At 32.7% G+C, this 25,790-nt stretch overlaps 2 protein-coding genes across 2 annotated transcripts in view; both read right to left on the bottom strand.

Moving 5' to 3' along the window:
• The window catches only part of LOC127733201 (neuroligin-4, X-linked-like), a 63,127-nt gene extending 53,123 nt beyond the window's left edge, over positions 1-10,004 (bottom strand). The window contains exons 1-5 of the mRNA XM_052242535.1: positions 9,958-10,004; positions 9,549-9,693; positions 6,899-7,084; positions 4,981-5,180; positions 714-855 (exon numbers count right to left, since the gene is read on the bottom strand). Coding sequence (XP_052098495.1) covers positions 714-855; positions 4,981-5,180; positions 6,899-7,084; positions 9,549-9,693; positions 9,958-9,978 — 694 coding nt within the window. The 5' untranslated portion in view covers positions 9,979-10,004. The remainder of the gene's footprint in view (positions 1-713; positions 856-4,980; positions 5,181-6,898; positions 7,085-9,548; positions 9,694-9,957) is intronic.
• Positions 10,005-17,738: 7,734 nt separating this feature from the next.
• Positions 17,739-25,790, bottom strand: part of LOC127733192 (neuroligin-4, X-linked-like) — a 37,454-nt gene continuing 29,402 nt past the window's right edge. Inside the window, exons 9-12 of the mRNA XM_052242533.1 lie at positions 24,035-24,093; positions 21,958-22,096; positions 20,803-20,938; positions 17,739-19,084 (exon numbers count right to left, since the gene is read on the bottom strand). Coding sequence (XP_052098493.1) covers positions 18,835-19,084; positions 20,803-20,938; positions 21,958-22,096; positions 24,035-24,093 — 584 coding nt within the window. The 3' untranslated portion in view covers positions 17,739-18,834. The remainder of the gene's footprint in view (positions 19,085-20,802; positions 20,939-21,957; positions 22,097-24,034; positions 24,094-25,790) is intronic.

Genomic DNA, 25,790 nt, shown 5'->3' with positions numbered 1-25,790 from the left:
GGTATGAGTGCCGATGAGACCACGCTCCATCCAAGTCAAAATTTATAAAAGTAAACCATTATAGGTCACAGTACGGTCTGCAACACGGAGCCTTGGCTCACACCGAACAGTAAGCTATAAAGGGCCCCAAAAATTACTAGTGTAAAACCATTCAAACGGGAAAACCAACGGTCTAATCTATATAAAAAACGAGTAACGAGAAACACTTATGAACCACATCAACAAACGACAACTACTGAACATCAGATTCCTGACTTAGGACAGGTGCAAACAAATGCAGCAGGTTTAAACGTTTTAATGGTACCAAACCTTCACCCTTTTTCTGAAACAATAGTGTAACATCACAACATAGAAAGACACACTATAAAATATCAACTGAAATAGCTTAACTTAATCAAAGGACATATTAACACCAGTAAACAAACACTGAACAAATAAATTTGACGTATGATACAATGTAACTACAAAATAAATAAACTAAGGGTCGGTTTTTATTTGTGGAGGAAGCTGGAGTGCCAGGAAAGAACCATCGACCTAGTCAGTTAAGATCGGAGTCGAACGCGCCTGCCACGACGGGGTTCGAACTCAAAACCTCAGTGTTGACAGGCTTGTGGTTGCTGAAGATGAACTACTTATACTCTGAAAGCGCCTCCATAATAATAGAGAAAGCAACATATTGTCTACAGCATACTGAAATCCTATTACTTACTCACTGTATGGAAATAATTCATCTCTCGACAACACCAATAAAACTGATTCTGCATGAATATTGTTTTCACATCGATACACCACTTCTGGACTCTCTGCTGTATAATATCCGTCTATAGTTATTGGATATGTTCCAAATGTTATGTCCTGAAACCAGAATACCATTAAAGATAAAACATGAATTAAGTACAATAAATTAAATCGATCAAAATGATATTGTAAAGAAAAATACCCAGAATTTAGACATGTTATTGTGTTTTACAACAATCGTCCTTGAAGTAACAATTTCGGACTCTTGACTATCACCTAAATGCCTGTTTAAATAGCATATATAGTGTGATTTTTCATAAAAACAAGGTCTCGCTTATATCTTAATAATGTATATATGAATGAATTAAAAGGTAAACGGGGTATACGTCATTTAAACAGCAACCGAAAGACACAAAAATCGAAAGATAAAAAAAAAAAAAAAAGCCGTTGTTCACTTTTACAACAGATTCATCTCTCACGTTTCTGTCTTCAATTTGAAAGATAGGCGGCTGAAAACTCTTTGACCAATTATTGTTCAAGGAAGAAGGGGTTGTAATTAATTGTTGTGAAAATAAGAATAACAAGAGGCTGTCAGAGTGACAGCAAACGGGATTTTCCTGCAGAGGTTGAACCTTGAACAGTTGAGCAAGTATGGACACTAAATTTAAGCTTAAAACAGCTCTGAATTTGGATTGTGTTTGAATATTTGACACAGCATAGGTTTATGACACAAAATGAATGTGGTCAAAGAACTAAAATATTTGAAATTGGACATTTACCTATTATGGTCCAATATCCAAAATCTAAGTACATATTAGAATCAGCATATCAAAGAACCCCAAGAATTCAATTTTTGATGAAATCAGACAAAAGTTTAATTTAGGACCCGTTGGACCTCAATGTGGACCAATTTGATTAAGGAGCCCATAATCCAAAATCTCTCAATACATGGTTAGATTCAGCATTTCAAAGTACCCCATATATTCATTTTTTGTTGAATCAAACAATTTGACCATATTCTGATTTGGACCAACTTGAAAACTGGGCCCAAAATCTAATATTTAAATGCAGGTTTAGATTCAGCATTTGAAAGAACCCTATATATATTTAATTTATTTTGAAATGAAACAAAGGTTAATTTTATCCATAATATTTTCTGTGCAAAGGAAAATAACTAAAACTGGATGAATAGTTCTCTAAAATAAGATATAACGCAATTTTTCAAATTGTAATCAATAATATAATAACAACAACCAGTGATGACTAAGTTCTCTAAAATTAGATATGATTTAACACTCAAACATTGTTAGAATCAGGATATCAAAGAACCAAAGAATTCATTTTTTGATGAAATTAAACAAAAGTTTAATTTAGGACCCTTTGGACCTCAATGTGGTATTATCTTATTAATAATGAAAAGAAATACAGGTTTAGATCAAACATTTCAAAGAACCCTATATATATTCAATTTATGTTGAAATCAAACACTGACAGTTTAATGTTGGACCCCGATTTAGACCAACTTGAAAACTGGGCCCAAAATCAGAAATCTAAATATATGTTAATTAATAGTTATAGGCAATATAAGATTAGTTTTTAAAGGAGTTCACTTCATCAAAAAAAAATATATAGCATTAAAAAAAAATAGTTTTTACAGAATAACAAACAAACTTGCCACACAATTCTTCAAACAATTTACCAAAGAAAAGAAGAAAACAATCCAAAATTTTATTTATCATTTATACAATGTCTTTTCAAAATCTATAAAACTTATCAGTAACAAGAAATAATTGTAACAGGATGCTGTTACGAAGTCTCCCAAACAAAGCTCCAATAATTCATCATTCCCATGGTCGCCTGACATTGGGCAAAGTCCAGTACAAATTGGTTTGTGATATGCATATGTGACGCCTATGGATTGACCCTGTATGTCATTCAAATCTTCTTGAAATGACGAACAGGAATATATATGGTTTAGGGGTGGATATCTTGACCTTTTACAAGTTCTTAAAGGGGGGGGGGGGGGGTGTGCTCCCCACGGGACTCGCCCTTTATTTCATTTGATTTTTTTCCCATACAAGAATATATATAGTTTAGGGGTGAGGATCTTACAAGTTCTTAAACAGGAGGGGTTGGGGTGACCCCAGGGGACTCGCCTTTTATTACATTTGATTTGTTATATTTCCCATACAAGAATATATATGGTTTCGGGGTGGGAATCTTGACCGTTTACAAGTTTTCAAAATAAAGGGGGTGGGGGTTACCCCAGGGGACTTCCCCTATAATTCATTTAATTTGTTTTATTGTCCTATACAAGAATATACATGGTTTAGTGGTGGGGATCTCGAACATTTACAAGTTATCAAAAAGAAGGGGGTGAGAATTACCCCCATGGACTTCCCCTATATTTCAATTGATTTGTTTTATTGTCCCATACAATAATATATATGGTTTAGTGGTGGGGATCTTGACCGTTTACAAGTTCTCAAACAGGAGGGGGTGGGGGTGACCCCACGGGACTCGCCTTTTATTTCATTTGATTTGTTTTATTGTCCCATACAAGAATATATATAGTTTCAGGGTGGGGATCTTGACCGTTTACAAGTTTTCAAAAAGAAGGGGATGGGAGTGAACCCGGGGACTCCCCCAATATTTCATTTGATTTGTTTTATTGTCCCATACAAGAATATATATATGGTTTAGGGGTGGGGATCTCGACCGTTTACAAGTTATCAAAAAGAAGGGGTGGGAATTACCCCAGGCGACTTCCCCTATAATTCATTTAATTTGTTATATTGTCCTATACAAGAATGTATATGGTTTAGGGGTGTGGATCTCGACCATTTACAAGTTATCAAAAAGAAGGGGTTGGGAATTACCCCCATGGACTTCCTCTATATTTAATTTGATTTGTTTTATTGTCCCATACAAAAATATATATGGTTTAGGGGTGGGGATCTTGACCGTTTACAAGTTCTCAAACAGAAAGGGGTGGGTCTGACCCCAGGGGACTTCCCCTATAATTCATTTAATTTGTTTCATTGTCCCACACAAGAATATATATGGTTTTGGGTGGGGATCTTGACCGTTTACAAGTTTTCAAAAAGAAGGGGGTGGGGTGACCCCCTGGATTTCCCCTATATTTCATTTGATTTGTTTTATTGTCCCATACAAAAATATATATGGTTTAGGGGTGGGGATCTCGACCGTTTACAAGTTCTCAAACAGGAGGGGGTGGGGGATGACCCCAAGGGACTCGCCTTTTATTTTATTTGATTTGTTTTATTGTCCCATACAAGAATATATATAGTTTCAGGGTGGGGATCTTGACCGTTTACAAGTTTTCAAAAAGAAGGGGTGGGGGTGAACCCGGGGACTCCCCCCATATTTCATTTGATTTGTCCCATACAAGAATATATATGGTTTAGGGATGGGGATCTCGACTGTTTACAAGATAAAAGCACATTCTCAAATTGAAGGGGGTGGGGGTAAGAATATATATATATATGGATTAGGGAGACTTAATTATCTACAAAATGTCTAATAATGAACAGTAAATTTCAAACTTCATTATACAGTCCTACTATTTAATTTCAAACTTTATATATACAGTCCTACAAATCTTATCAGGAAACAGAAAATTTTCAAATAAATCTGTCACTCCAATGATTATCATATGCTAAGATATTTCCCAGATCTAATTAATAATGAAAATCATACTTGCAAATCTGAAGGGTTATTCATTCCCTTTAGCTTTGAACAGAACTATGGTTTAACATAGTACTCTAACATTACATATGTAATAATAATTAACTTCAAAATGTCTAATAATATAGCTTATAATCATCACCACTTAGGAATTAGAAAATTTTCAAATAAATCTGTCACTCCAATTGTAATTGTGAGATAAGACATTTACTATCTGCTTAGTCATGATATGATAACAAGAGAAAAATATTTAAAATACCACTTTTGGATATTAAAAATGGTGATAACTCAAAAAGGAGAAATACTAAAATCGTGAAAATTGAACTTAACCTTCATTTAGTCACAAGAAACAACATATCTAAATTTGAAAAAAATATCATCACAGCGTTTTCATGTTATTGAAGAGACACTGTTTGGCAGCCGCCCGTCCGCCCGCCCGCCCGACCGCCGTACATCCCCAAATCAATAACCGATATTTACTTCGAAAATGAGAAAAATCTATCTTAATTTATAAATGTGTATGTCACTACTTACCTTGGTCAGACCTGTATTTAACATTTCTATAGATATGTTCGTCAATTTATTATGTATTGGGTTGAATTCATTGTTTACCCGAGTTGTCCCAGGTCTACAATCTACGGGTAATGATGTCTTTCTACTGGTTCTTATACAGTCAGATAAAAACCAATAGGCAATTGGTGAACCGCTGTGTATGATGGCATTTTTAAAGAGTCCTATAATGTAATGATATTAAACAGTTATTGACAGCTACAATATAAATATTTATTTCGACAAAAATTAAATACCACTTAAAATTTACAACCTATAAATTATTTCGAAAGGGACTACTCCTATAACTGTATGGAAAAACTTTACCTATTTATAATTGTGTGTGTGGTGGCCATTGCCTTCTTTCTCTAGCACGAATTTATTTGAGATTTAATGATTTTTTCAATTCATTATGGTATTTAACTTTTATTTAATAGTTCGTAATTGTCAAAATCAAGAATAACACACAGGCGAATGCGTAGAGAAATGTTGATCGTCTGATTATGACGACAAAGGGAAGAAATGTGTAGAATCGTCATTTCCAGTCGATCGGACAATTGAAAGGTTAGTCGGTTGTTTTCTTTCTTTCTTAAGACTCAGATATATATCGTATAATACACTCCCAGAAGTTGTTAATCAACTTTGTATAGGTCTTAAATAATTTGACACTATTTTTCCGATATGCAAATTATTTCATAACATATATATATATATATATACACAAGTCTAAATTGTAAACAACGTTCAGACCTATGATTGCGTTTGATAAAAACCGCAATTTTTATACGTGTGCATGTAAAACAAATTTCTTGGTAGAGGGGTCTAAATACAGCACAAACAACATTTTCCAAAAGACCAAATGAGTGAAAAAGTATATTTTAACAAAACGCATTTGACTAGCAGGTCGAACAACTGATGTTCTTAAACCCTGCTGACTGCCGTTGGCGATTGCCAAATAAACGGATCACAAGATGTAACAAAATAGATCTTATTTATTAATTTATTACCAAACAGAAAACAATAAACTTGCGGAAAAGATGGTATACCGCAAACATGAGGTGCAAAAATTTGTACGCCGTATCCGGATTTCGACAATTAATGTCTCTTCAGTGATGTTAGGAATCGAAACGGTATTTGGAAGGCCATATAATTTACCTCAATTTAGTATAGACTCTTGAATTTTGAAAGAGTCAAAATAGGATGAACAGATCATATAAGTCCGAAGGCAAATATAATACTAGCCCAAACGAAAAAATATAAGAAAGTCTAAATTGAAAACAACGTTGAAACCTATGATTGCGTTTGATAAAAACTGCAATTTTTATACGTGTGCATGCAAAACAAATTTCTTGGTAGAGGAGTCTAAATACAGCACAAACAATATTTTCCAAAAGACCAAATGAGTGAAAAAGTTTATTTTAACAAAACGCATTTGACTAGCAGGTCGACCAACTGATGTTCTTAAACTCTGCTGACTGTCATTGGCGATTGCCAAATAAACGGATCACAAGATGTAACAAAATAGATCTTATTATAAATTTATTACCAAACAGAAAACAATAAACTTGTAGAAAAGATGGTATACCGCAAACATGAGGTGCAAAAATTTGTACGCCATATCCGGATTTCGACAATTAATGTCTCTTCAGTGATGTTAGGAATCGAAACGGTATTTGGAAGGAATTGTTTTTTTTTCCATATATACAATTAATAATGACTATAGTTTTGCTCTGGTTCATCTCATAGTGTTGACCAATTCAAAATGGAGCATTTCAAATTGTTTTACTTTTGTTTTTCTTAAGAAATACTATAAAATCTTCTGTCGTTGTTTCAAAATTAAAGATATTCCTTGCAAACATACAATGTAAATGAAAATATAACGAACATACTTCTTAAAATTTACCTTTTGTCAGATTGGAAACAATATGAAGTCCAACATCTGAAGCCCCTAAGCTATGACCATGGATGGTAACTTTATCTGGATCGCCGTTAAAATACTTGATGTTTTGATTAACCCATTTCATTACTTGTAACTGGTCTAACAAACCGTATATACCTTCAATTCCTTTACTTTTGTCTGCATAAAAACCTTTATGAATATAAACATATAAATTTGTTAAGAGAATTCTCATATCTAGAGTTTTCCATTTTTTGAACACAATTAACAGATTACAAATATTCAGTAAACATTTATCATTAGAAGAATATTACTGCAACTCTCTCAGATAAACAAGGAATAGCAGATCTCAGAGCTTATTATGTAGATACTCAGTTTACTTCTACTAATAATTTCCCTGAAGAAAAATACGGTTATGATGGAACCGTCGAAGTGAATACTTTAAAGAATCCATATCTGATCATGAAATAAAAAAAATTAAAGAACAGAGTTCCAATGTCCCCCCCCCCCCCCCCCCCCCCGCGATGGACATATTTCATATTTTATCTATCCCAGGTATAAGGGCAATAGCTAAAAATACTTTTTTTTTGTTCTTTAATTTTTTTTTATAAATATCTTAGAGAAATGAGGATTCAGAGCAAATGTAATGCGATTTCCGTGATAATTAATATTTCCAAGGGGCATAACTCGTTAACAATATTTGATGAGCACCTATTTTCGAAGTTATTGATGATATATAAACCTATGATATAAATTTCATAAAAATCTGGCAAGAATTGTACACATGAGAGCGCTAACGATGCAATTTTCAATATAATTAATTGTTCAAGGGGCATAACTCTTTTTAGAATAATTGATCAGCACTGATTTTCCAACTTGTCCAAGACATTGCTGATATAAACCTATGATATAAGTTTCATAAAAATCTTGCAAGAATTGTACACGCGAGATGACTAACAAGACCGGACGGACGGACGGACAGACGGTATTTCAATGTCCCCCGCAACACGTTATGCGGGGGACAAAAATAATTGATCGGCACTGATTTTCGAACTTTATCAAATATATTGATGATATAAACCTATGATATAAATTTCATAAAAATGAGGCAAGAATTGTACACGTGGGAGTGCTAACAAGACCGGACGGACGGAAGGGACGGTATTTCTATGTCAACTGCAACGCGTTGCGCCGGGGACAAAAACCCTCTTATTTCTGCATAAACAAATCCTTCTACCAAAAAACTATAAAAAAACTAAGAAAACAATGGACCTATAGGGTCGTCAAGGAATGGAAAGTCGCAAGTGCAAGTGATAGTTGTTGTGGCACTATTGCAAAAATACACGACATATTAAGGATACATATATAAATGTTGTGATATTTTTTGGCGTTTCATGAATAATAATTCGTCAATTGTCTCTCCCTTTTATTGGGCATGGTTCAACACGTTTTGGATTGATATCACGATGATGGTCAATCTAAATTTTACATTATTCATGTTCAATAATAAAATTTTTAAAAAATACACTGTTTTTATGTTTTTGTAATTTCAGCACATATATAGATATAAGAAGATGTGGTATGAGTGCCAATGAGACAACTCTCCATCCAAGTCAAAATTTATAAAAGTAAACCATTATAGGTCACGGTACGGTCTTCAACACGGAGCCTTGGCTCACACCGAACAGTAAGCTATAAAGGGCCCCAAAAAATTACTAGTGTAAAACCATTCAAACGGGCACTCCCACGTGTACAATTCTTGAATGTTCATATGTTTGTAACAGACACAATTTTCATTATGAAGAATTGACAGATATTCGAGCCATGAAGTTTTTTGTCTCTTATAAAATATAATTATCTGTAGTGGGATTGTATTCTAAAGAAAAGGGCTTGTTCTAAGATTTTGCCGATCTACATGCCCTTCTCTGTAATAAATGGACTAATTAAACTAAGCAGTATCAGATTTCTCTATAATGTCGCAAATTTGGTTGATAAGTACCAGTTGAAAAAATAAAATACAGAAATAAGTAAGCAATGAACGAGGTTGTTAAATTGTTAATTGTGACACGGCGTTGACTGCTGTACCCCTATTTTGACATTTTTACCTATTTTGTCTGTTTGTTTTATTCACGTATCGTTGTCAATATAATGAAATTTGATTCGACTGTCATACAAGTGAGAGGTATAGCGCTAAAAAACCAGGTTCAATCCACCATTTTTTACATAAGAAAATACCTGTACCAAGTTAGGAATATGACAGTTGTTGTCCATTCGTTTGATGTGTTTGTGCTTTTGATTTTGCCATTTGATTAGGGACTTTCCGTTTTGAATTTTATTGGATAGCTTTTCCTCCGACCTTGCTATTTTGATTTACCCCATAAAAGAGCAAACAATATGGTGTCATGTTGCACAATATTCAGGGGTATTCCACTTTAGATATATATACCAAATACGGCTGGAAACTATGATTTCACGTCATCATTGAATTCATTTTAACTAGAGAAGAGGTTTGAACCAGCCAACCACAAGTTGCCAATGATAAAATAACCAACTGCTCGGCAAAAGCGAGACAAAAAAAATGTAGTGAATAAAAGGAAACCCTTGTTAGCATAATAAAATTGTGTTGTTTTTTCAAATCTTCCACCAAACTTCTTACCATATATACCAAGCCTGTAATTAAATGTTAATACGATGATTTCCCCATGTGCTGCAAGAACATCTCCATCCAACATGGCGCCCATACCTGCAATGTTAGATCCTCCGTGTACATATAACAACACCGGTAATGATTTCTGCTTAATCTGTCAAAAGCAAGAAGAATGTTAGGGTCATTCAATATTATCCATATGAAATGGAAATACGAAATTGTTTTGAATTTTTTACTGAATGGAAAATATACAGCAGCTACTGGTGGGTATAAGAAACATTTTAAAAGCAGAATCTTGTAATACAATTCTGGTAAACCATGATTAATAGAGTTCTTTACTTAATCCAAAAATACACAACAAGGTACTTCATATGATAAACAGAGATTTTTAGTTTTTTATTTCGTATAATATACTTACTTTTGGAACATATATATTCATATATAAACAGTCTTCATCAAACTCATTGAAACCTTCTCTGTGAACATGTATGTACTCAGATCCGTATTGTAAGCATGCAGGGGGTAAAGAAACTGTATCCTTAATGCCAGACCATTTTACAGGTGGAACAGTGCGCTGAAAATGAAAACAAAAAGTTTCGTTTGAACAATTAGTACAAAGAGAAGTACTTGCATTGAATATCATAATAATAAATGCGAGATATTGCGAAAACATGCTTTCAATCATTCTTGCAAAGACAATTTAAAAACTAGAAGACAGCCTTTATGAGATGAAGCTAGTAAATTATTTTATTAGGATACTGAGTAAGCTCAACATTCGTTGGTGTTCAAGATTGGTGTAGTGAATGTCAAGTTTATCCAGCAAATTTTATAAATTACTCTGTGATATCATTAATTTGAGTTAACTTTATATTATTTTCACATCAGTCCACTTTTTTTTATTATGTAGCACTGTGTACATTATAAATCTTCAGCTTTCAAACTCAAAAATGTTAACTCACTATATGTTGTAAGTGAGTGCTCTTCAAACTAGTTGCATCCGGAACATTTTACTTTGACGTAAAAAAGTAAAACAATTCCTCTGAAATAAGGAAAAAGGTGAAATGACGTTCACATGAGTAGTATTCACAACACTGCACGAGGTCTCATTCGACTTAAATTGTATCAAGAGGAAAAAGTGGTATCGATGCATTAGAATTAACAGGTTAACTAGCAAATAAAAAGAAAACTTCTTACTATAAATTGCTGGACTATAATATTTCAGCACTATTTCGACAATAAGGTGGTTTTTGGTACAATAATGTTGGTCTTATTATTTGATCCAATTGATATTATTATTCACAATAAATACAAGGACACATTTCATGTTTGAACTGAATTACGCTAGTCCATTAGCAGCTAAGATTTAAATTATGTTGAAATTGCGTTTGCAAAATTGATTATATGTTTGTGCTACATTTATTGTTTTTAAGAATGAATAAAAGCAACAGTAGTATACCGCTGTCCAATAGTCATAAATCGATTAAGCGAAAACAAATCCAGGTCACAAACCAAAACCGAGGGAAAAACATCAACTATAAGAGGAAAACAACGGAACAACAGAAACGCTGAACTGCAACAAAAACAGACGCCAACATACATAGAAACGGACTATTTAACAAGCATTCTGTGAGTATTGCCTGACAATACATAGTCCCCTACGGGTTCAAAATTCATTGTACTAGAACAAAATGCTAACTTGATCTATAACTTGTCATGGTGTAAATTATATAACAAATATCAAGTCAATATCTTCAAGCATGACGAAAAATAAATGTGGAAAATTGATTATTTGAGTGAATTTTTTAAGTCCAAGGACCATAACTCTGCACAAAATCATTGGACCGGACCATAAATCAAACTTAATCTGTAACCTGTCATGATAAAACTATATACCAATCATCAAATAAATATCTTCAAGCATGACAAAAAAAAGTGCGGAAAACTGATTATTTGAGTGAATTTTCTAAGTCCAAGGACCATAACTCTGCACAAAATTGTCAAACCGGAACAAAATTCAAAATTGATCTGTAACTTGTCATGATAAAACTATGTACCAATTATCATATCAATATCTTCAAGCATGACGAAAAAATGAGGAAAACTAATTATTTGAGTGAATTTTCTAAGTTCAATGACCATAACTCTGCACAAAATCGTCAGACCAGCCTGTGTAAAAAAGGCCAAGTTTATTTTATGTATTTTAGTTATCTCCCCTTATAAAGCAAAAGTTTCAGAAAAAAATGTGTTTATTTCAATAACAACTTTCACCAATTTATTGCTGTTATTTGCAATTCAATGTGGCACAAGATTCCCATACTACATTAAATCAAATAAATCAGCTTACCTCAAACCGTAGTAATCCAATTGGTGGCGAAGCGTATGGTATTCCAAGATATTCCTCGACATGTTTTCCAGAGAGCCTAGACGTTACTTTCCCACGAATTTCACCATACAGTGTATTCCTAATTGGATTCCATTCATTCGTTGATGTGACACTAATAAAGCACAATACTGTCACAATGAAAATATCAATGAATGTCATTTCATCAGTTAAGTAGACTTACTACTATGATGCTCGATCAGGCAACTGAAATAGTATCTATAGATCATCAACTTTAACTACATAATAAGGATAATGCAATATATTGGTAACATTTCTCATCTGTCATCAAGAGTCATTATTGTTCATAAAAATTATTAATCTGACGCTATTGTTAATTGAAAACGTTGCTTGTTAATTACGTTCTGTCTGTTTAATTTCGTAGTCAGGAGGTCAAATTCTTGAACAATAATAAATCGATGGTGAATGCCAACTCCAATAAAAATGTTACATGATGATATTGAATGCAGACTATCGTGCCTGTCTGAGATAACTAAGAAAAAAATTACTGATAAAATGGTATGTTGATTAAACATTTTGAAAGAATTTGAACATGTGGCGTAATACATTAATAAGTGGAGCTGACGATGTTATGTCCAGCGCTGTAGGTTATGTACCTATTTTGAATTTTAAATTGTTGTAGATTAGTATATTAACCTACATAATCTTGATAAAGGTGGTTTAAACGAATTATGTCTATTTTTCTTCAAGAAATATTACAAATAATATTTTCGATAAATTCCATTTTCAATGAAATCTAAATTTGTGCTGGTCAGTCTTCAATTTTGAATGCAGTGTTTTGTAGACAGTTGTTCTTTCTGTCTTTTCTTCGTTTTTTGTTATGATTTTGTCGGTTTCTCTCTGACTTATGACATATATGTGTCTGTTTTAAACGTTTAAATGTGTGAAACGTTTGGTTTTATACGTAGGTTTTCAACGTGTGGTTATAAGATAATTTTACGGATGCAATACCGTATCAAGGAATGTTCGCATTAAATGAAAGCTAACTCAAAATACTTATTACCTACTAACATGAAATCATGCAAGCCTCTACTATCGGTGATTGTAAATAACAGTAGATATAATTCAGCAACGGTTTCTTCATTGTAAGCCATATAAAAGTGTGGGAACAAAGTGAAAATGCATCTACATGTCTATGCCTGCTATTATGTATCTTGTAGTGATTCATATTTTTAAAAAAATGAATCGATATCGGAATTCAATTCAAAACTTCAAAATTCAATTGGTTTTTTTTCTACATCAGGAAATGCCTGTACCAAGTCATGACAATTGTTTTACATTCGTTTGATGTGTTTGAGCTTTTGATTTTGCCATTTGATAAAGGACATTCGGTGTTAAGTTTTCCTTGGAGTTCGGTATTTTTGTTATTTTGCTTTTTACAAACAACCTGAAACGGAAATACAGCTTTATAAGTATTTAGGGGAGAGAAATTGTATAATTCTCACAATTCTAAACATTCGTTTATGATTTTTTCTTAACTTATATTGATGAAAAAAGTACTAATGTAAATACTAGGGGAGGGACAAAAATCGTAGGACTGACACCATGACTGGAAGAAAAGGAACGAATTTTCAAAAGAAAAAAAAACCAATCAAATAAAAATAGAACGAGACCTAAATATTTAGCAACACGAACCATTCTAAAAACTTTGGTATCCAATTCTTTTCTCGTTGTTACACACAGTGTAATGTTAAAATCCAACAACAAGTCAAACTCGGTGACAAGGTATTATACGTAGCAGTTTGGTAGACGTCTATACACATTAACAGAATATAAACCATCAGTACATGCACAGACTACCAGGACTTGCGCCAACATGATAGAGTAGAATAGAAAAACTAGACGTACCTTTCAACACCACCGTTTGAAAATGTAACCCCCCCCCCCCCAAAAAAAAGAAAAGAAAACAACATGGGGTCAACAGGCTAAAAGATATTTTTTTCAATAAAAGTACCCGTCATGTTGATGAACATAAGAAAAAGAAAAAAATCTTTTGATTGAATAGATTTTTTCGACGTATTCAATGATCATACCAACAGCTTTCAGTGCACGTTGATAATACAAACATATGGTACAGTTTTCAGTTTACACAAGTTTCTTCTGTAATGCTAAAGAGAAAAATAGCAAATACATTCCACATTTTCCAGCATGAAAACAAAATCCGACATACTATAATGGTTTACTTTTATAAATTTTGACTTGGATGGAGAGTTGTCTCATTGGCACTCATACCACATCTTCTTATATCTATTATCAAAAAAAGTCAAACTAAGAACAACTTTGCCTGGTGGGGTTGATACATAGATATAAGAAGATGTGGTATGAGTGCCAATGAGACAACTCTCCATCCAAGTCACAATTTGTAAAAGTAAACCATTATAGCTAAAATTATGTACATTAGTTATAACTGTTATATCACTTGATCAATAATCAAAAATTTACGGTCAAAATGAAGCATTTAAATAACGCCAATGTCAAAGCAGCTAATTGAACAGCAATGATGCAGAAAGGTAACTGACCGTCCAACAGCAGTAATATATTCGTAGTTTACCGATTTCATTGCACACGACATGTGCTTCTGAATGACCCTCAGGAGCTTTATCGAAGAACATAAAATCTTAAAAGCCAAATACACACATGTTATTGTTCTCCATAACCAAACGAGCGTCTACAAAATAAAAAGCCGTTAAATGCTCTATGTACCTTTGGAATTTCAACCAAAGATGAAGAACTGGATCTCCCTTCACTGTATTGGATACCTAAACTATATAAGTGTCCTTACAAACAAAGTTATATTGCTGGGTCTTCCAAGTGGTCCACGAAACCTCTTTTCTAAATTATTAACATCAATTTTATCAGCCATAAAAGCCGGGCTTCAGAGTTATTGTGAAAATACATATTCTAGAGGTGGACTGATTTAGATGTGGATACTAAAAAATTCCAAAGATCTTTTAGAGTACATACAATCTAAGACTTTTTCATCTGCAATTGTATTAAAACATTTGGCGTTCCTACACTTTACACAAGTAATATGAAAATATAATTACTCGTATTCAATGATAATAGAAACATATGATACAGTTTTCAGTTCACACAACTTGTGTTTCTGGAGTACTAGTATCTTCTTTTATGCTACAGAGAGGAATAGTAAATATACTCAACATGTTTCAGCTTCAAAACATACTGACATCAACAAAAAAAGTCAAACCAAGGACAACGTTGCCTTATGGAGTTGATACATGCACATTATTTATAACTAATATTGATTAATGTGCCATTTAAATCACGCCAATGTCGAAGCAGTTAATACTGCGAGGATGGTAGCCTCCGCGGGGGGGGGGGGGGTTACCAATTGAAAAACAACGATACAGACAGGGGAGTAACCGTCGAACAGTAGTAATATATATGTATCATTACACACATCACATGTGGCCCGAGAACACAGTTATTTCCTAGTGCATTTCTTTTAGACAATAAATTCAAATTAAAAAAATCGCACCTGCTCTATCTCAAAAAGATTTTTACAGTGTAGTGTACTACTATTGATACAAATAATATAAAAATTATAGAAACTTCTACCAGCTCTAACTCAAAATATTGACAATTCTGTGTTAAGGGGGGCTAAAATTCAGTTTGACAGCTTCAGACATTCTAATTTTTGACCTTTTTTAACTGGACCAAATCACTACTTAACATAAAGATTCAGCACCCAAATTTTTTTAACATGTAATTTCATCCCCTTACTTAATATTTCATGCATAAAATATCAAGAAATAAATTGGGAAAGTGTATCAAAAAAAAATGCAAGTTATACACTGTTCACACTAGGGACTATATTCGTAGACAACGAAAACCAAAGGACGATAACTGTGTCCTTGGACCTAATAGGATAGAAAGACTTGACCAATTTTAATAAAACTTTGCATGACCTAAGCTTAGGCAATTATAAGATAGCTGGCCAAGTTTCATGGCCATAGGATATATATTATAGAAACTAGGGCCATTTTTATATTGAAATTTGGATGTTTATTTTTGACGTTTAAATCAAATATTTTCAACTGTCAAGATTTTGGCCTAAAAAATTTAAATATTGCAAAAATTTGCTTTTTAATTACTCTTGAATTTAATATAATAAGTTTTAAAAGCAACGGAACACTCATTTGATTTATCAGATTTATTACAGTTATTCAAAAGTCAAATTTATATGAGCCTGTGCCTGAAAATAGAGATTTTCGAATTAAGGGAAGCCTTACATAAACATGCATTTTTTTCAACCAATTTGAAGTTTTTGAAGTTTTTTAACCATACATTATTCTTTCATATATATTAAATGTACTTTGAATGTAAAGAAAAGTTACAAAAAGCATACCACATGAGTATAAAATGGTCTTAGGCCATGTAAGACTGAGAATTATTTAGAGTCGATTTAGGCCGTAGCCCATATTTACATATAAAAATGCACACAGAGGCTATAAGAAATTGAAATTTGTTACTTTTTACTCATTTCTATGCTAAGATGTCATGATACAAGAAGTCTAATTGCAAAAGGACTCTTGAATTCAACTTTTTTTTGCAGACAGTATGGTCTGATGACCAGTTTTTCACTTTTCAATGGAAAACTTGCATGTAGTTTTAGTCTCATTTGGCATATATTTGAACCACTTACTATCCTAAAGAAGAAAATTATGGTAGCATATGAAATGAATAGGGTGTACTGATCATTGTAAAGTGGTTTTTTTACAGATTTAGTGAAATATTTGTGATGGACTACAGATTTTATGTACAAAGCTCTTCACATTTCACATACATCAAACAGGCCGTTTAACCAGGGACATAAATACAAATATTCTGCACATTTTTTCTGTGATAATCTACTTTTCTCTAGATTCCGAGTTCACAAATGGTTAATTAAATTTGATTTAAGCATAGAAACACAAATATCAGGAACATAAAAAGCTGTCAGATAGAAAGTCAGCATGGCTCTTAGGCATAAAATGGAAACTGCTTTAAAATGCTTATTTTAGCCGTATAATGCCGAAATGGGACATTTTAACAGAATTTCTGTCAAACAAAGATGTAAATCCTTTACTTTTATTGAGTTTGACAAATTGAAACCAGCAAACCATTCAGGAAAGTTGCCAAAGTACAGAATCTACATTTACGGAATTCATCTCTTAGGCCCGAGAACACAGTTATTTCCTAGTGCATTTCTTTTAGACAATAAATTCAAATTAAAAAAATCGCACCTGCTCTATCTCAAAAAGATTTTTACAGTGTAGTGTACTACTATTGATACAAATAATATAAAAATTATAGAAACTTCTACCAGCTCTAACTCAAAATATTGACAATTCTGTGTTAAGGGGGGCTAAAATTCAGTTTGACAGCTTCAGACATTCTAATTTTTGACCTTTTTTAACTGGACCAAATCACTACTTAACATAAAGATTCAGCACCCAAATTTTTTTAACATGTAATTTCATCCCCTTACTTAATATTTCATGCATAAAATATTAAGAAATAAATTGGGAAAGTGTATCAAAAAAAAATGCAAGTTATACACTGTTCACACTAGGGACTATATTCGTAGACAACGAAAACCAAAGGACGATAACTGTGTCCTTGGACCATGTTAATGAGTGATTCTCATCAGCTTTATCCAAGAACAAAAAATTTAGAAGACAAAAATACAATTACAAATGTTAATGAGCCCCATAAACAAACTGGCCTCGACAAAAAAACCATTAAAGGCAAATCCCCATTGTAATTTGCGAGGAATAACATTTAATTTCAACAAATGAAAATACACTTTTATTTCGAAACAAATAACCATTTATTTACAATACACCAAGAATATTTTAAATAACAATTCCTTTTTTCCTTTATAAAACTCTTCTAATTTGAATAAAACAAATGAAAATCTATAAGATCCATCACAAAAAAAAATAATATGTCATGCCGTAATCGATATCAGTCACGGTTGCAAAGGCTTTATCAAACCCCGAATATGTATTGTGTCACGTCACCTGAAAAATCATCTACTTGATGTATATAATAAATAGAGAATATCATATGGCTTTTCAATATTACACTTGTATCAACCCGAGACACCAATATACTCCCAAGAGCTCTGCTCGAGGGATTATATTGGTTGAGGGTTGATACGGTGTGTGATATTGAAAAAGCCATATCATATACACTTTATTATATACATGTAACTCAAGTACAGCTAATCTCTCTTATGTATTTTTCACGAGACATATTAGGTGCATGACGTAATACATATTAGGGGTTTGATAAAGCTTTTGTAACCGTGACTGATATCGATTACGTGACGTCATACAGATTAGGGGTTTGATAAAGCCTTTGCAACAGTGACTGGTATCGATATCATCACGGATGGCTGATACAGCACGATTGCCATCAATTGTATTACACATACAATTTACCTGTATTTACTACTAAGTATATAATAAAGTGCATATGATACGGGTTTTTTTTTTCAATATCACACACCGTATCAACCCGCCACCAATTTAAGCCCTCCTGCAGAGTTCCTAGAATTATATTGATGTCTCGGGTTGATACGAATGTGAAATTGAAAAGCAATATGATATTCTCTTAGTACATGTTCATTAATTGTTTTGTATGAAAAAGAAATAAATAAAATTACGACTTTTTGATAGTTTCAAAACTTGATTGCCATATTTTACGCTAGAAAATAACGACGTCAGCTATAGAAAGTATTCCATATTGTTGCTAAATAAGGAAGTACATTACTTCCATGGCTAAACAGAAAAATAGTTTATCAGTTATTTACAATTTACATTTATATAACAATATGTATTTACATGTTATTCGTTATATACACAACTGTATCAATGAGGTAGTCAATCAGATAAATAAATACACAACTAATAAGCAGCATATAAAGAAATGTATTCTGAATTCGACGTTACAAGCTTTATTGCACGTAAAAGGTTCTTCAGTAAACAAATATTTGTTCCAAAAATCCATTCTTGGTTTTCTAAAGTTGTATTCAGCTGAGACCACTGGTTTTCCAGCTTGGTAATGGAGCTTATTAAATGATTTCGTCGTACTGTTATACATATCTAGTTGTCGCTTACCATCTACACTAAGATACCTGAAAAAAAGTTTTTGAAGGTCTCACTTTTTAGCCTATTTATCAATAAGTTTGATTGATAGACATGTACTCATTTAGAATCTTAGTCCCCAAGGGTATCATCAGCTCAAAAATTGGTGCTTTATTGGTACTGACATGATGTTGTTTACATTTTCTGAAATTTCCTATTGATAGATTAATAAATTACTAAGAAACTAAGATTTTTTTTTTTATGTTCTTTTTGGTCATATACATTTTTGTAGCTCCGAACGTTCCTACGTATTTATACATCCCATGCTAATGTTTTAGCGTTCCTGATGAAAATAAATCAAGAAAAGCGCTTAAGAAGCACGAAATTTCAAAAGTGATATTGTCATTTACTAGCAATGGGTCGATACAACTGCTGGTGGTCGGTGTTTTGGTACTGACACGATCAACATACTAAAATATTCTACATAGTATATGATGTTGACTATCATAATTCTTTATGTTTGCTTTTTCGTCATTTGCAATCAGATATTTCACCGTGGATATTTTAGTCGTGAATAACCAACTTCCAACCAAATGATCCCTGGCAAAATTTTTAGTGCAGACCAAGTTATCTGAACATTTTTATATATCATACTAGTATTCGCATTAAGTTTTCATACCAGGTAAAAATCAAATAACCATGCATTCAAAGCTAGAAATTTCTTACAAATTTCATCTCGTTAGCTACTAAAAAAATTTCAAGCTTCATGTAAGAACTTTTTTCCTATCTAAATTTTAGATGATAGTTATGTAAATAAACCAAGTGTTGAAGGCCTCATTGTGACTATGAGATGAAAAAAAGCAATAAAAAGCGATGTTCCTTTGCTTTTTGTGTGTTTTTGCTGTGCATGTACTGATTTTGTGTCATGGATGGATGATACCTCATATTAAACAAAAAAGGACAACGACTTAAACTTTCAAAACCAAAAATATTACCCCAGATCACCTCATTACGGTATATGAATGTCCGTTAAAGTCATATGATACTTTAAAAGTAAATAGAACGTTGAATATGTTTCATTTACTTGAAGTTGTACTGCAGAAGACGTTCTCCTGAACTTTCTTTGAAAAGAAAATACTTAATCTAATGTACTGCTATTGAATTATTGTCTTCCCGTACTCTAATTTTCCGATGGCTTTTCCGTAAGCAGTGACCTTAAATACGAGAACTTCTCTTTAGAACTTCGGCAAACGCACAGCGAAAGTACGAGGGAAAAACCGTGATATAAGAAAGCGTAAACAAATGTGGAAGTTAGATAGAGTAAATTTTGAAAGAAAAAGTTTAATTCGCCAAATCATTTAACAATTGTTATGACATTGTTAAATTAAAAAATGGAAACGCCGACATGGAAAATATTCTTAAATAAAAATTAAACGTCGCTCTGTCATCTCACTTATTTTTCCAGTGGTCACTGTTTCTGTGCTGATTGTCTATTAAGGTCACGATTGGTAAACTTCGGCAATAAAACCCGAAAGTAAGTTAGCAGCTAAACTTTCCACTAAATGAAATACGTTTTGTCGATTAGACGTTGAGGATTCGTAGTAAATGTAAAAAATCGTGCATAGAGGACTTACTTTGGAAAATATACATACAATGGTTTAGTAATTTCCGTAATATTATAATTACAAGAAATTCGTTTTATATGACTTTAAATACATAAAATGGTATAACAATTGTTATCAAATTTTCAATACACATTTGTACTTACCCGTATTTAACGTAATTACTAAACAATTTCATCGTTGTTTTGGAAACCTGTACATCTCTTGGTGTGTAGACATGGTTCGGATGACCATCTAATGGGGCTCCAAATACATAAAATAAATCCCATCCATGGGGAACGCCTGTAAAATATTTTAAAAAATCCGAACAAAAGGTCAGTGATTTCAAGCAGTATGAATATCAAAAAGTAAGTTCCTTGGAATTTGACCTGAAGAGTTGTTGGTGATGGTCTTTGGATAAAGCAAAATGATTTGTTTCATTTCATACATCTTCCCTGAAGGTTATTCTATAAGCTGGATGACATTCTGTTTTTAATAATTGGATTAAAACCTAGATTAAAACGAGGAAAGACAAAAACTCATAAAAAAAGAAACGATTCAATGATAAGACATCGTGTCGAGAAATGTTTCTCTATGGACTTGCACTTAGTCTAAGTTAACTTAGAAATGCTATTCAAATAACATATTGAAAAAAGTGATATAAATCCAAGAAAATGTGTCTATGGTACACCAGTTAGCATTGGTACTTTGAAAATGTATTACTAAGTGAATTTAACCATTGATAATTATAACACATTTCAATGTATTAAAAGGTAAGCCTTAATGTCATAAAAATTATGATGGGGAAACTGAACGTGTAACTATATACATATAAACTGTTAATAATTAACTCCATAACGTAAAAAAATGGCTTTCCTAAAATAACTCATTAGATTTTAAATAAACATACCGTTAACTTGACAGTTACTAACAAAAGCCCCCACAAAAGTAATTATCGAAAAAGCGTTAATTCCAGTTCAGTTTCATAAAAGCTTACTTCTACACGACGAAGACCTCTGGTTCAATTTAATTTTAGAGAGTTCCTGTTTAAGGTTGATCCGATAAGACTCTTTAATGTTTGAATTCCAGATTCATATAGGTTTTATATTTTTTCTGTGTTTGACCTTTAAAGTGAAATAGATACAGAGAAAATTGTTCTTTCCTTTTTAAACTAAAATGCTATGGTTACATGAAATAATTTTAACAATTCCAACTACCCTCCCAAACGAAATATTGATCTATTCAAATAATGCAGAAAAATCCATTGAATCTTATTTCCTATTAAATTTTTTTTAATATTTTTATCAATAAACAATAAATACCCTGCCACTCAGGTCCTGTAAGATTTTGAGAAACATACTCGAAACTCAACAGATATACACGTTTCATCCATTCTGATATCATATCTGCCAGTTTAACCATAGGCGCGAAGAAAATGACGTCAGATGCCATCTGAGCATACTGAAATAAAAGATAAAAATATTCAAGTTGATATAAGGGACATATGGGTAAATGCTAGGTGAAGCAACATCAAACTAGTTGTGTAATTCAAAATTCAAGCCAACCAATCTTTTTTTATAAGGACTTGACATTGGTGTAATAGTTGACGCGTTTCAGTAAAATATAATGTAAGCAATTTTTAAAGGTAACGTATATGATTTCAAACCATGTGTTTTATGTATTTAAACCTGATCTGTTAAAAGAACAAACAAGTTGACTGTTAGAAAAAACCCAGACCGTTCTTTCTCTCGGGTTTATAATACAACAAAAGCAGCATAATAATTTAATTATTGCAAAAATGGCTGCATATTGATTTTTTAAAAGACGTAATTGCTCTTTCAAGTACCTATATAACTATTAAGTTTCCAACTGCATTAAACAGTCATCAGAAAACTTTTGACTGAAGTTAGTTTGTTTAATAATAATGTTTTAATAAGAAGTTAGAAGATGTGGTGTGATAACCAATGAAACAACTATCCGTCAAAAGACCATGTTTACAACTTCAGGTGGTTATGATACAGCTTTCAACAATAAATGAAACCAATAGCTTAAAGTATGACATAAAAGGCACCGGATAATACAGATTGACGATGTCCAAATCTCATAAATCGATTAACCGGACAAACCATGAACTCCAAAAGGAGCGTCGACAGAGCTAAGCGTCTTCTGTTATTCAGACATCATCAGCCATGCGAAAGCCTGGTGTAAACTTATACATGTAACATCAAACAAAATACATTATGACAGGCGGCAATCAAAGATATCCACTGGACTACAGGCTCCTGGTCTTGTACAGGCGCTTAAACCGGGAGAGGGATGAAACAAGTTTGTGTGCAATCAACTCTTCTTGATTCCCAAACCTTGGGACAGTGGCGGAACATAAAAACATTGGAACAAACAGTAAAAACCTGTTGGAAAGGATTAATCATCAGATTGGCAATAAGCACAAAAACAACTAAAAAAGACTACAGACACAAAGTAAAAGTACCGATTTAGGAATATTTGCAGTTTCAGAAGGCTAGTCCCCCCCCCCCCCCCCCCCCCGACTATAGAATCGACCATTACACCCAAACGTATTTGTGAAAAGACGTCTTAAAGCAATTTTCAGAAAAACATGACCTTGAGCCATGTTAAAATATGAGTATCGACAGTATGTAGGATCATAAGTGCTAATAACTTGATAGCAGTACATGTTTAGTTTGTGAATTAGAATCTTAAAAGTAAAATCATAACTTGATAGCAGTACATGTTTAGTTTGAATGAGAATCTTAAAAGTAAAATCATAACTGGATAGCAGTACATGTTTAGTTTGAATGAGAATCTTAAAAGTAAAATCATAACTGGATAGCAGTACATGTTTAGTTTGAATGAGAATCTTAAAAGTAAAATCATAACTGGATAGCAGTACATGTTTAGTTTGAATGAGAATCTTAAAAGTAAAATCATAACTGGATAGCAGTACATGTTTAGTTTGAATGAGAATCTTAAAAGTAAAATCATAACTGGATAGCAGTACATGTTTAGTTTGAATGAGAATCTTAAAAGTAAAATCATAACTGGATAGCAGTACATGTTTAGTTTTAATGAGAATCTTAAAAGTAAAATCATAACTGGATAGCAGTACATGTTTAGTTTTAATGAGAATCTTAAAAGTAAAACCATAACTGGATAGCAGTACATGTTTTATATAATTAGTTGAAAACAAAATCAACGTTATTATGGATAAAAACAATATTCAAAGATCTTATTACAATGTTGAATAACCTTGATGGAAAAGTTTTTCAATAAATGACCAGTTAGTACAAATTCAAGGAGAATATCGTCCATTTTCCTATTTTGCTTTTATTGCCATCCCATAAAGACATATGTGTACTATATAAATCAATAATTCAGTCTTACATGTGGATATGTAGAAATATTATTTTTCTTCCATTCTTCAAATACTTTTTTTATTGTATCTGTCAAAAGAAGAGAATATCATTACTAAGTATGCACCATTTTTAACTTGCGCTCTGTAAGAAAATAAAACAAGAACGAGTTAATAGGATGCAGATGCTCTCGGTTGTAAATATACAAGAGTCAATGTACAAGTTCAAACTTTTGAGCGTAAAAATGAAACGTTTGGTCAGTACATAAAACGTTAGAGTGGGGACAAGAGAAATTTGTCCAGTTATAGAGAGGGATAACTTACGAACAGTAATAGTGATAGAGTACGCAAATCAGCAATTTTAGCAATTTTCCATTTATAAATTTATGAAGGGTCCAACCCAAGAACGGTGTTAGTGAGGCCACCCCAAATTCGAATTTGGTCTGTGTTTGATGGTAATAAGCATTTATGTATAAGTTTCATTACATTTAGTGGAGGAGAAGTAAAGTTAGAGTGCGGATACGACAAATTCGACAATTTTTCTATTTATAAAGGGACAAATCTCAAGAACGGTAAAAGTGACGACACTCAATTTCAAACTTGGTCTGTGTTTGATGCATTGTGTATAAGTTTCAGAACATTTGTTATGGCAAAGTAAAGTTAGAGTGCGGAAACTGCTATTCATTAAGGGATATAACTCGAGAACGATCAAAGTGACACCCAAATTCGAACTTGATCTGTGTTTGGATATAAGCATTGTGTATAATTATGCCCCGTCGTCACCGGAGGGGACATTAAGTGTTACCCATGTCCGCCCGTACGTCCGTCCATACGTATGTACGTCCCAAAATTGGTTTCCTTTCTCTAACTTTAGTTTTCCTCAACCAAATGTTATGAAACTTATACACAATGCTTATTACCACAACACACAAATCAAATTCGAATTTGGGTGGCGTCACTTTTACTGTTCTCGAGTTATGGCCCTTTATAACGTTATATGCAAGCGGGTGTATCATCTGTGTCCCATGGACACATTCTCCATTTATTTTCACAACATTTGGTTGAGGCAAACTAAAGTATACATACAATACAAGAATTTAGACAACCATAGGGCAGATAAACTAAATGTTAAATTACTTAGCAGGAAGTTTTGTATGATTAGAGCAAATGATTAGTGTGGACTACATACTATTTCAACAACGACAAAAAAACTGCAAAAAGACAGAAAATGCATACTTTTAAGAAAAAAAATACATATGGAACTTAGGGGAGCAAAACATGAAAAAACCCTTAATAATAAAAAGGATAGTCACATATTTCATTAAAATCAATACAAGTCGACATCTAGATGTGAAACCATAATTGCATGATAAGGGATAGAAAAATGTTGAAGACTAATAACATAGTAATATTTTTTTTCCCTTCAAATCATTAGAATGCAGTAAGTTTGTATATGGCTAAATTCAGAAGCGTCTAAATCCATTAACAAGATATAATATATCCTTCTTGATAAATAAGCTGAAAATTTAATTTCACATTCTTGACCCCTTAAGAGATCTACTTCTAATTTTAAAACTGTTTATCAGGAAGGGTATTGCATGCATATCAAAACATGATAACATGATTCAGTAACAGAGGCGTAAAAAGTATGTGTTAATGTTGAATATTCTGCGTAGCTCGGATAATGTCATTATACGCGATAAAAGATTTGGCGGTCAAATTTTGACGTCAGAGGTGAACTTAATTTATGACTTTATCAAGGTATTAGGTTGTGCGGAAGTGGTCCGC

This window comes from Mytilus californianus, unplaced genomic scaffold (genome assembly GCF_021869535.1).
Source record: "Mytilus californianus isolate M0D057914Y unplaced genomic scaffold, xbMytCali1.0.p SCAF_1, whole genome shotgun sequence".
NCBI classification, from domain to species: Eukaryota; Metazoa; Mollusca; class Bivalvia; order Mytilida; family Mytilidae; genus Mytilus; species Mytilus californianus.
This window is presented reverse-complemented; position numbering and strand designations above follow the sequence as displayed.